Below are 12,299 nucleotides of genomic sequence, written 5' to 3'. Positions count from 1 at the left end.
ATTTAATCTTAAAATATGGCTCCCTGGAGAGAATTCATACTTCTGTGAGCTGCCTGGAGCTGAAGAACTGGCCTGTGCTTTTGTAAATGTCTGGTTTTGTTTGTTTTGTTGAATTAGGGGCTAAGGTGGAGAAGGAAATGTTGGCAACTAGCCACTGTTCAAAGAGTTCACACATATTCTTATAATTTCTCTAATAATACCTCTTTGGAGCTAGAACAGACTATCATAGAGTTCAGTTGGAATTTTGTAAGATTCTTAGACCCAAACCAGGAAAAAAGTGTAATAATTTGAGAATTCAAAAGGCCCACACTGCAGGCCTTGTAGAGTTCGTCTAGGGGTCAATCACAGAACCCTTTCTTGTGGCATAATTTATACCTTTAACATTTGGCAGTTTTTAAAGTCCTGTGTCAATGTACATGTGTTGGTAAGAAGTAGTAAATATTTTGCTGACAAGTTCTTTGAAAGATGGATCAGTGGCAGCGTTTAAAGGCAGACAACCTGAGGGTTTCTTTCATCCAGGTGCTGCCAAATCTAAAAAGCTGTCAGGATACGGAGCCAAACGCACCCACTGGTTACACCATTTATTGTTTAATGTTCCTGTGCCTCGGAGTTTCTGCACCTGGGATCTGTTGATATACACAGTGGGGGATGGCAGGGGAAAGGAGTTCAGCTGGGAGAGCGAAGGAGAGGAGGCAGGGTGCTTGCTCTCAGAGGTGACTGACCTGGGATACAGAGCAGAGCCTGGTACCTAGAGGGGCTGCTCGCATCTGCTTCCCTCCTGGCTGCCTCTGTTGTAATGTTGCATGAACTTGAGGTGGCAGAAGCGGATGGAATGGTGGTTGCATCCGCTGAGCTCTCTCACCCTCCTCAGGCCCTGCATCTCCCTTCTTCCCATCAGTCCCCCAGAGCAATTCTTATCCCCCTTATTTGTTTTGAATGCATGATCTGATGCCTTTTCAACAAAGGAATATTGATATTTTAGTGTGCAGACAGCAGGGGGTACTGGATTAGATCATTTTCACATTGGTGTTGGTGCCAGTTTGACATTTGTTTGGAAAGCTTATCCCTTTATGGCCATAGGTTACATGCATAATTTAAGGGGAATAAATCTTTGCGAAATATTTCTTTTGGTTCTGTAATCATCAGTGGTACAGAAACGTAAATGAAAGTCTCCCCCACAGTTTTCATGTGATCAGGAATTCCAAGGAGGCTCCCAGATGAAGTAGTCCATGTGAGTATAAAATGTTTTTGCAAATGTACTGTCCTCTTGTGGTAGTTGTTTCGGGGAGGGCAAGAATCAGGGACAACTTGGTTCCTGCTTCAAGTTTATAATCCAGAAGCCGAGAGTGGCAAAGTGACCTGACTGTACAGGGTAAAAGAAAACCCTGTGGATAAATGCTGTAGGATAGCAGGTCCAGGTCTGCTGGCATTGCTATCTGTAGAATGAGTATTTGTGATTATTTCCCTCCTTCTGCCCGCCATTCTGCTGCCATCTTGCATCTTGGTGATCTCAGTGACAAATTCTGGGATGGTTTGACATTTCAGAGTTATTATACCAATTGCCACAGTGAGGCAGACATCTTTTGTTTTACACTGTTTTCTTTTAAACAACTTGTTCTGAAGATTTGATTATTATCGAGCAAAGTGCTTCTAGTAGATAGTAGGTACTTAGCAAATGGTTTTGCATGATTCATTGTGAACTTGCAATTCAGAGAGTACTGTTCTCAGATGAAAATTTCCTGTCACCTGTGAAGATTATCCCAGCTTCTGCCTGCTGTTGCATTTCTGTATGAGTGCCTAATATGATACATAAAGAAAAAAAGCCACTTAGATCTCAGAATTCCATGTTCTCTCTTAGGAGTTATTCTCCAAGCAAAGCTGGTGAAGGGAGGCAGTGCAGCAGAACCAGCAGGAGCAGTGTATTGATGGTTACCGTGTCCTTATCGTACTATCTTTTGGTTTCTCTCTTAGGTTTATTTTCTTGAAAAGGCTCCAGGCTTCGGCTTGGAAAATCCAACCGCCAAAATTGAGCCCAGCAGCTGGAGCGGCAGTGAGAGCCCTGCCGAAAACATGGAAAGGATGAGTGACTCTGCAGATAAGCCCATTGACAATGATGCGGAAGGGGTCTGGAGCCCCGACATTGAGCAGAGCTTTCAGGAAGCCTTGGCTATCTATCCACCATGCGGGAGGAGGAAAATCATCTTATCAGACGAAGGCAAGATGTATGGTAAGTGATTGAAATGCTCCTGGGAAATGCTGCAACCCACTTTTGTGATTAAGAGATTATCATAACTAGCCTTCTACTAGGTGAGACACATTTCTTGTATGGGGTTGAATGATCTTTGTAGAAGTCTAGTTGGCCATTCAAGGGACTGAATCTCAGCTGAAGAGGAGAGTCAGTGAAGGACCATTGGGAAATCATTCCCTGGGGCTTCCTTTTTTATATCAAAAGCTCTCAAGGACTCCTTAGGAACTTAGGTAGTTGCAGTGGCACATCCAGACACCAGACATGGAGACTAATTCTCCCGAATGCATGCCCCAACTAAAGGAAGTGCTGCCACTTAGCTTCAGATAACTGACTGGAGCTGCATAGCAGTGGAGCCACATGCTGCCAGGTCTAGCAAGCTAGATGTTTACATGTGAAGTCTACTCATTTTTAAAACCCAGCATTTTTTTTTTTTTTCTAAACTACATAGGCCAGATAAAACTGCTCAGGGACTTGATCAGACCTTTGAACTACCAGTTTACTTCCTTGTTACCAATCTTCAGTTGAATGGCCAGACAAGGCACTGACCCCCAGGCTATTCTCTCCAGTCTCCATTTCTACATGGGGACCCCTCATAGTGCATTAGAAACTTCCAAGAGTACCCAAAAGGGTGAAATCGGTTGACCAGATGGCTGGGGATGCCGAAAGTGGCAGCAGGCACCTATCCACTAGTCTGGGGCTTACAGGCTAGGTTTGGACCTTCCCTGCACCTTCAACTTGTACTTATCGGCTGCTTACCTTTTGGAAAGCAGATGGCAGGTGGTTACGTATACATTCTGCTTGTCTAATTGGGCACGTTGAACTGACAGAGTTTGCACTGTGGCTGAGTCTAAAGAGATGCAAACAAATAACCTAAACTCAAAGAGAACTGGCTCAGCTGCTTACTGGAGGTTGTTAACTTATCACGGGAGTGATTTATTTCTAAACAATTTGAAAGCTTTTCCATAATAGGGTGTTGTACCTTTAATACTGCAGCTCCTCTATCAGGAGCCGTAGGAGGCTGCAGACCAGGCTAGCACACACTGCTAAGGAGAAAGCAGATGGTGGTGCAGCTGCCACCAGCTGTGCTCCCACCCAGCCCTCCCCTTCTCCAGTGTGGATGATGTAATGGAAACAAGGAAAATTTTGCTTTCTGCAGCATTAGAGTGTCTCTTCCTTGGCCAGTCTGTGTCACACACACACACACACACAGGAGAGAGAGAACCCAAACCTTCTGTATTTGTTTTATGTTCGCATGTGATCCTTTGTAGCCAAAGAAGCTTCTTCATGTCTGGTGAAATGGACTCAGGGTAAAACGTCTCAGCCGCTGTGGGCAGAAAGTTTCAGGGCCTCTGGTTTTCTGTGTGCCTGTATCTTTCCTGGGCTACCCTTTCTCATTCTGGTTGTTTGCTTTCAAGGTCTCGTTTTCATACCTAAAAATGCAACTTCCCCATTTTAAAGGCAGACAGGAGCACTTTAATCTTTGAGCCTTCTTTGAAGCAGATTTTATTAGGAGTAGTGAAGGTGACTTTGGGCCACTGTACCTTGTACAACACCCATTTGTTTACCCAGAAATTATTTTAATCTAAAAAAACTGGCCTACTGTTGGACATGCCAGTTGGGAAGAAGTACTCCTGCCTTTCATTTCTCACTGGGAATACTGGGAATGGCACTATCCCTTTAGGAACCAGGTTTCTGGACTAGGAATAGGAACACAGTTCAAAGCAAATGTTATTTTTTTCAACTCCAGTTTTTTTCCTCCATTGCTTTTACTTTTTTGGTAGTAGCCGTGGTAGATTGAACCAATTTGCCTATAACTCCATTATAAAAATCATTTTTCTGTGAAAATAATTTGCAAAAGGACACTTGATATTAGTTTGGGGTCAAAAGCAGTAGGCGAGGCAAGAGAACTGTGAGAAGCTCTGGATTTGAGTCATCTACCCACAGTGAACTACAATGATCCTGCCGTTGGTCTGTGAGTTTTCTCCCTTGTACAGAAAGAGGGTAAAGTAGATGATATCTGTGATCCGTGGGGCTTGTATGTTTTGTGATTCTGGATTTGTGACTTGTCTCTCAGGAAGAGTGATCAATCTGTTGACAAACATGGCGCTGGTTGTGGAGCATGTTGTTAATACTGAGAGTAATCAGATTCCGAGTGCTTCCTGAGAGTGCATGTTCTTGATGTATGTGTTCTTTCCCTGAAAGCCACATTACATTTCCTGACAGTGTTGGTGACCAACATGATTTAAAGTTGGGCAGTCATTTCGAGCGAGCAGCATAAACAATTATAGCTGCACGATCGTGTGTCCTGATTAGGGGTGCCAGAGACACATTTGCTGTGGTAGCCCTGCAGTGGCCTCCTTGTCCAGGCAGCTGGCCAGTGTGGAGGAGCTTTGCTTCTCCTGATGCTTTGGAAGGGAAACATGGTGGTTATCATGTTTATGGGAGGTAGAGACTGGACCCCTTAAGAGAAACTGCCTTGGGTGCCTAGGAGCTGCCTGTAACCCACCTGTAACTGAGGATGAGAGAAGATTGGTTTGGGAGCCTCCACAGTGAGGCTCCAGCCACTTGGGGATAGAGTCATGTGAGCGATGTGGGGGCCGAGCTGCTGTTCCTTGGCTTCAGGCTTGTTCCCCATCTTACCATATGTGAATCAGGACACAAACCAGACTGGGAGCTGGGGTTTCTGAAGGTCGTAAGAGCATGCTTTTTCTCTTAAGCATTTTGAAAATGAAAACATTGAAAGCATTTAGGATTCCATGGAGTGAGATCAAAATAATTTAATGCCTTTTAGTGAAATACCAAGTGTTTTTGACTTGAGGGGGTTATTCCGATATTTTCTGAGCATCTGTAGAGTATTGTGATGTCACTAATCCTGAGCCTTTGGAGAGGCAAGGTCAAGTGCAGCACTGATTTATTTGGTAATGAAATCTCCTCTGTGGTTGGCAGTAGGGCAAATGCAGTCTTATAGAGGGGAAAAATGGAAAGCTCTCTTTATGATGAGGTTTGGGCCATTAGAAAAGATGGCTTAATTTTCCCTACGCTACCTGGGTCTGTGGAGAGGCCAAGCCTTTGTGTGGTTCGTCTCCACGTGGACAGATTATTTCTGCCTGCAGCACCCTATGGGTCGGCAGTTGTTCTTAGGGATTATTAGAAGGAGGGTGAGACTTCTTTGACTGTTCCCAAGAGCTTGCAAGCTCATTCCCTCTCTTTCTCCGTGTTTTCTTTTACTTATTTTTACACAGATGTTCCTCTGTGTATCCTTGTAGATAGTTGTGGAGGAGATAGCAGGGGGACAAGATGACAGAGACATTCTTGATCAGCAAAGCTGTCTGGGATTGAATTTCATAGGAGCAGGCCACAGTTTTTAACACAAGACAGAACAAAACAGTGAATCAGGGGATTTGTCTAGATGTGTTTTCTATTGTACCTGAAAACCCTAGTCAGGCAGAGTGGTCAAGTATCTCCCATAATCAAGTTAGGGACCAGAGCTAAACATTCACTGGCTGCTTGCCTCAGAGACATGCAAATGTAGCACCTTAAATCTTGGCCTTTGGAATTGTTATGAAGCCTGGCTCTGCCCCTGTCTAGACATTAGACTCTGGGTAAGTTGCAACTTCCATCTCATGCTCACAGCATTTTGAGGTCAGTTTTGTGAGTCTTACTTTGCAGATGAGGGAGCTAAAAGGGATAAAGTGGCTTGTGCATGACCAGTATAAATGGTACAGCTGGATTCTTTCAAAACCAACTCTATCCGACTCCCAAACATGGGCTCGTTCCTTCCTTGCTGGAGGTCATTGTAAATAAATTCAACAAGTCAGTGTTAAGTACCGCCTGTATTCCAGCCCCCATAGTAGGCATTTTCAGGGATACAGCAGTAAGCCAGACAGACATGATCCCTGCCCTTATGGAGCCATCATAAGTTTATTTGCAGGAAACACTGACCTAAGGTCAGGACTGTGTGCCAGAGCTTTCTGGGAAGTCTGAGGGCCTTTGAAGATGGTCACCTTCCACTTAGCCTTTTGAAGCCTGTTCTTGGCCACCAGTGTCCAGGGCACCTGGCCCAATGCTGGCAGGAAGAAAGCTTCTCAAATATCGCAGTGGGGAGGATCCTAGATCACAAGGCTGGCCTTGGTGGTAGCCAGAAAGATATCTGGAAGATTCTGGTGCCCTGGGATCCCACAGGCAGCTTGGGCAGAGCAGTTGCTGAACAATGACTTTCTCCTTTTGTGAGCAGTTATCTTCAGGGTTCTTGCGCAAGATAGCTCCAGGGGTACCCCTTTCTTGCTGGGATGCCAGGCCTACTGGTCAGCCCTAGAGAGCTCAGTTGTGAGGCATAGAGAGGGTGAGGAGGATGGCATCTCTGGGCTAGGCCTCTCGAACAGGTCTTCCCCTGTTGCTGACCTGAGGCTTCCAGCTAGGAGAGCACAGGAGTTGGACTTGCCTCTTTGCTTAATTCACAGAAGTACAAGATAGAAGAGAGAAGGGGCAGGTTCAGTGAGGTGGGGCAGAGCTGACAAGGGGAGCTGAGAAGGCGTGCACAGAGGCAGGCACAAATGTTAACCAGTTAATCAGTGCAGGCAAAGAGGCTGACATCCGAGGACCCCCGGCTCCTCCCAATCAGAACTGGTCAAGGGAATGTAGGGGCATTGCTGTGTTAGACAGTGAACTTTCCCATAGTTTCTGTGAGGACCAGGAAGGTGGTCCACATCTGTGGAGGCCCCAGAAGCCCTGATGCAAAAGTGGCTGCAGACTCCAGGCCCTAGAGGATCGCCAGGCTTTGGGAGAGTGAGTCTTGTGGCCTGAACTGAACTTGTTCATCCCAGTTCTTCATCTGAACATCATGTGGCATTTTTGATTTCCTCTTTCTGTCTGATCTGTGATGTGGGATATTATTTTGAGTGAATTGGCAAAAAATGTAAAGCACAAAGCATTGTGCCCTTAAAACAGGCTTGAGACCCTGTAAGGCAGGGGCTGTGGACAGAGAAGATGTCAGTGATGTTTGTTGAGTGTATGCATGTGGGGGTTATTGCTTAAGACAAAGAAAGATGAGTAAGTAAGCCTCTGAGCCGTAAGAGGAGCTGGCTGGAAAGGAAGGGAGAAAACAGAAAAAGAAAGAGAGAAAGATGTCTGTATATTTAATGGTCTTCCTAGCCTGAGAAGGAAGAAACTCTGGGTTTTGCTCTGTGTGCTGCCAGATGTTAGTTCAAGCGGTAGGAAGGATTTCTACTCACATCAGCACCATGGTAGAGCAAGGGTTAATTTTGGGATCCTCAGAACAGATGAGTAATGGGGGATTTTGAAATAGTTTTGTTCCTGTGAGAATAGCAAAGCCAACGTCATCAGTGTTTGTGTTGGGAAAGTTTAACATAGTGGGGGTCCAGCCTACAAAGGTTTGTGTACAAGGTGTGAGCCCTTGTGCAATTCAGATAAAAAATAGCTAATTAGGATGGCTTGAGAATTGGTCATGAGGGAGGGAAAAAAAAAAAAAGTAAGAGACAGAGAATCTTAAATTATTACCAAGTTGGAAAGTTAAGCTTTTCAATAACTTTCTGTGGCAGCGGGTGAGCACTGGCATTCAGAAGACATGGATTTGTAAATCATTTAGTGAGGACCTGTACTGTGCTTTGACTGTGAATGGGGACTACAGATGTAGGATAATTAAGAGAACTGACCTGTGTGACCACTTACTGTGTACCAGGCACTTTCTCATTGCTTTAGAATGTGTTGTCTTGTTTATTCCTCAGAACAAACCGATGATGTAGGTTACCCTGTGCTTGTGTGCTTAGCCGCTCAGTCGTGTCCGACTTTGAGACCCCATGGACAGTAGCCGCCAGGCTTCTCTGTCCATGGGGATTCTCCAGGCAGGAATACTGGAATGGGTTGCCACACCCTCCTCCAGGGGATCTTCCCAACCCAGGGATTGAACCCAGATCTCCCGCATTGTCGGCAGATTCTTTACCGTCTGAACTACCAGAGAACCCTGACGATCCCCATTTTACATCCAGGAAAGCTGAGGCTCACCAAAATCAAGTTATGTGCTTAAGGCCATAGTAAATAAGTGGTGGAGTTGACATTTGAAAGTCAGCTTAATACAACAAGCCAGTTAAGACAACTAACTACAGTATTGATATGGAAGGAAGTACATTGTGTACTAGAGATAGCAACAGTTCAGTGGTAGGGCAGCAGAAAGTGTGATTATTTATATTGGGGAATGCACATATCTATATTTGAAAATACAAAAGAATGGACGAATCAGAGTCTGAGAGGCAGATTTAGGTAAGCCAACTTTCAGTGGGAAAAGGCCACTTAGTGCTTTTTGCTTTTTAAAATTTTTAAAATGTTTTTTGTTTTTAAACTTCTTTTGGATAGCAGACCACTCCCCCCTCCCCGCCCCCCCCCCACACTTTTCTGAGAATCTATAGGAAGTTGTGGATCTCGTTAAAAAAAAATAATTCAAGCTTGTGCACAGTTACAGAGTTATTTCATAGAACATTAGGTGATTTATGAAGCCTAGGTTTATATTTGCTACTGTGGAGAGAGAGAGAAGGGAAAGGGCATTCAGGCCTAAGGGAACAGCATGATAAAGGCACAGAGTCCTGAAAGGACTCACTGTGGTGCTCTTGGAAGTTAGGATGTGTCCTGGAGGGGATGGTAGTTGAGCCTGGAAATCTGGGCTGGCAGTGTGTCGTGGAGCCTGGAGTGCCACGCTGTGGTGTCTGGTGCTCATCCGGGGGACAGAGAGACCATTGCATGTTTTCAAGAGAGATGGCTGTGACTCAGCCTGTGTTTGACAAAGCCAGCTCTGAAGGCGTGAAGACAAGTTAGATTACTATTGCAGAGGATGAGCTTAAACTGCAGGCCTTATGGAAAAGCTTCATGGGTAGAACCAATAGGACTGGCTGACAGGATGTGATTTGTGAAAGAGAAGGAGGGGTTGAAGATGATTCCAGGGTTCTTTCTGCTTGTGGGCGATGGGGAGAACAGTGGGACGATTGAACAGATGGGGCATGAAGACAAGAGATGCAGTTTGTAGAGTGGAGAAATGGGAAGTTGGATTTTGTCACGTGCTGGAGGTGTACTCAGAGGGGGCGTCCACATGAGGATGATCTGTGGGGTTTGGAAATTCCTGCTTGGAGCTCAGGCAGCCTGGAGTTGCATGGGTAGTTTGGGGGCTCATCAGCAGAGAAGAGATAAGAATGGGCAATACGCTTAGGCTCCCGTGTATTGTGGTTAGACTGGCGTGGATTTAAAATGGGGTGTCTGTATTTGTGGGAGAGTAAAGAAGTTGCCTTTTTAAGAGAAAGGGAGACCCATCATCAGTGGTTCCCAAGCCTGATCATCATCGGCAGAAGCACTCAAGAAGCTTAAAAAAGAGAGACATAACTGACTCAAACTGGTTGAATCAGAATCTCTGAGTGTGGTCTGAGAATCTTACGTTTTTAAAAGCTCTCTGGGTAATTTGGGTGATCAGGCAGGTTTGAGAGTCACTGGGTTAAACTGTAACCTGGGCCCAACAGGAGAGGGCCACATCTCTAGAGCTGGTGAAAGAAACTAAGGAGCAAAGAATGAGACTTACTTTTGAAACAGTCCTTGCAAAGTTTGAGTATAGGAAATGAACTGCATAATTCAGTTAATGCTCCCTCTGTATAGAGAAGAAAGATTACCATGGCCCAGGTTTGCCATGTACAGGAAGAGCCTTGAGGTGGTGTCTTGAAGGGCATAGAAAGTTAAAGGAAGGCTTATTTTAGAACAGGGGAGAGAGACTTGGCCATTTGGTTAGTAGTGAAAGTGAAAGTCACTCAGTCGTGTCTGACTCTTTGTGACCCTATGGATATTCTCCAGTCCATGGACTTCTCCAGGCCAGAATACTGGAGTGGGGAGTCTTGCCCTTCTCCAGGGAATCTTCCCAACCCAGGGATCGAATCCAGGTTTCCCGCATTGCAGGTGGATTCTTTACCAGCGGAGCCACAAGGGAAGCCCTTGGTTAGTAGAGGGGAAATTATATGTAACAGAGGAATTACCTGATGGAATAGAACCAGGAAGAGACCTTAAAAGGAGAAGGGCTTCTTTTACTCTCATGCATAGTGGCAGGAGAAGGTTCAGGTAGAGGGTGCAGGGAGGGTGTAGTGATTCCTGTCTTCAGAGCATTAAGGCCGTGTGGGCTGAGGTGGGTTATGAACTTCTGAAAAGTAGAGCAGGCTTAATAGAGATACTGTAGGGGAGCTGGATACGGAGGGACGGGGTGAGTAAGAGAATCATGAGCAGTGGAGGAAGGGCCTGAGAGAAGTCAGAGAACATGCCTTTCTTCTTTTAACTGAAATTTTTATTGAGATAATCGTAGATTCACATGCAATTGTAAGAAATAGTACAAAGATTCTTTGTACACTTTGTCCATTTTCCCCCAGTGGTTACATTTTGCAAAACTGTAATATCAAACCCAGGATATTAATGTCGATATAAACCACTGATCTTATTAAGATTTCCCCAACTCTACTGGTACTCATTTGTGTATGTGTGTTTTATTAAGTTGTGTAGAATGTTATCACCTGCGCGGTATGTGTGATGATGCAGAACAGTTCCAGCACTGCAAGGATCCCCAGGGCTGCGCTTTGTCACCATACCCATCCCTGTTCTGCTTCCCCTGACCTTATCCCTGACTCCTGGCAACCATGAGTTATTCCTTATTTCTAAAATGTTGTCGTTTCAAGCATGTTATCTAGCGCAGTCATGCTGTATGTAACCTTTTAGGGCTGACTTTTTCCCATTCATCATAACTCCTCGGAGATTCATCCAGGTTGGTTGTGTGCATCAGTCGTTTGTTCCTTTGATTGCTGAGCAGTTCTCTAGCCTGTATGCACCACGGTGTGTTTAACCATTCACCTGTTCAAGTGTATCGAGATGAGTCTAGCTTTTGGCTATCACAAAGAAAGCTGCTATGACCATCTATACACAAATTTTCTAAAAAGGTTTTGCATTTATACGTGGCTGTGCTAGGTCTTTGTTGATGGCGCGGGCTTTTCTCTAGCTGCGGTAAGTGAGGGCTACTCTAGCTGCGGTGCACGGGCTTCTCGTTGCGGTGGCCTCTCCTGTGCAGCAGGGGCTCTAGGGCGTGCGGGCTTCAGCACGTGGCTCGGTAGTTGTGGTTCCCAGGCTCTACAATTGTGATGCACGGGCTTAGTTGTTCCAGGGCATGTGGGATCTTCTCAAATCAGGGATCGAACCTGTATCTCCTGCATTACCAGGTGGATTATTTACCACTAAGCTACCAGAGAAGCCCTATATACTGTTTTTCGGGTAGATGTGGTTTTCACTTCAGTGGGATAAATGCATTCATTGCTGGGTCAAATGGTAGTTGTATCTTCAGCTTGCTTTCTTTTTTTAAAAAACTACTCAAGTGTTCTTCAGAGCTGCTGTGCCATTTTACATTCTCACCTGCAGTCCGGGTTCTCTGCATCCTCACCAGCATTTGGTGTTGTCACTACTGTTTGTTTTAACCATTCTGATAGGTGTGTCGTGATATCCCATGTGGTTTTAAATTGCATTTCCCCAGTGACTAATGATGTGAAACATCTTTTCATGTACTTATTCAGTACATGAAAATATACAGAGATGTATATACAGAATATACAGAGAAATGTCTTTTCATGTCTTTTGTCCCCCTTTTAATTGGATTACTTAAATTCTTACTGCTGAGTTTTGGGAGTTCTTTATTTTAGATGTGAGTCCTTTGATATGTAGTTTGCAGCTGTGTTCTTCTGTCTGTAGCCTGTCTTCTCATCTTCACATGTGTAAGTGTTACATTTTGATGAGATCCAATTTATTAATTTTCACTTTTATGGCGCACAGGCTTAGTTGCTTCACGGTTTGTACTTTTGATGTCAAGTCTAAGAACTCATTGCCTAGCCCTGGGTACTGAAGATTTTCTTCTGTGTTTTGTTCTAAAAGGTTTTTGGTTTTATGTTTTACATCTCAATCTGTGACCTTTTTTTGAATTAATTTTTGTATAAGGCGAGAGTATTTACTTTTGGGAAAAGCCACTGGCATTATTTTG

At 44.7% G+C, this 12,299-nt stretch overlaps 1 protein-coding gene across 9 annotated transcripts in view; it reads left to right on the top strand.

The window, feature by feature from the left end:
• Positions 1-12,299, top strand: part of TEAD1 (TEA domain transcription factor 1) — a 271,199-nt gene that overhangs the window by 84,463 nt on the left and 174,437 nt on the right. For all 9 annotated transcript variants that reach the window (XM_055423352.2, XM_055423348.2, XM_055423353.2 and 6 more), the window contains one exon: positions 1,972-2,227. In XM_055423352.2, the coding sequence (XP_055279327.1) occupies positions 1,972-2,227 (256 nt within the window). The remainder of the gene's footprint in view (positions 1-1,971; positions 2,228-12,299) is intronic.

This window comes from Moschus berezovskii, chromosome 14 (assembly GCF_049115385.1).
Source record: "Moschus berezovskii isolate FMDL1 chromosome 14, NW_MosBer_1.0, whole genome shotgun sequence".
Lineage (NCBI taxonomy): Eukaryota > Metazoa > Chordata > Mammalia > Artiodactyla > Moschidae > Moschus > Moschus berezovskii.
This window is presented reverse-complemented; position numbering and strand designations above follow the sequence as displayed.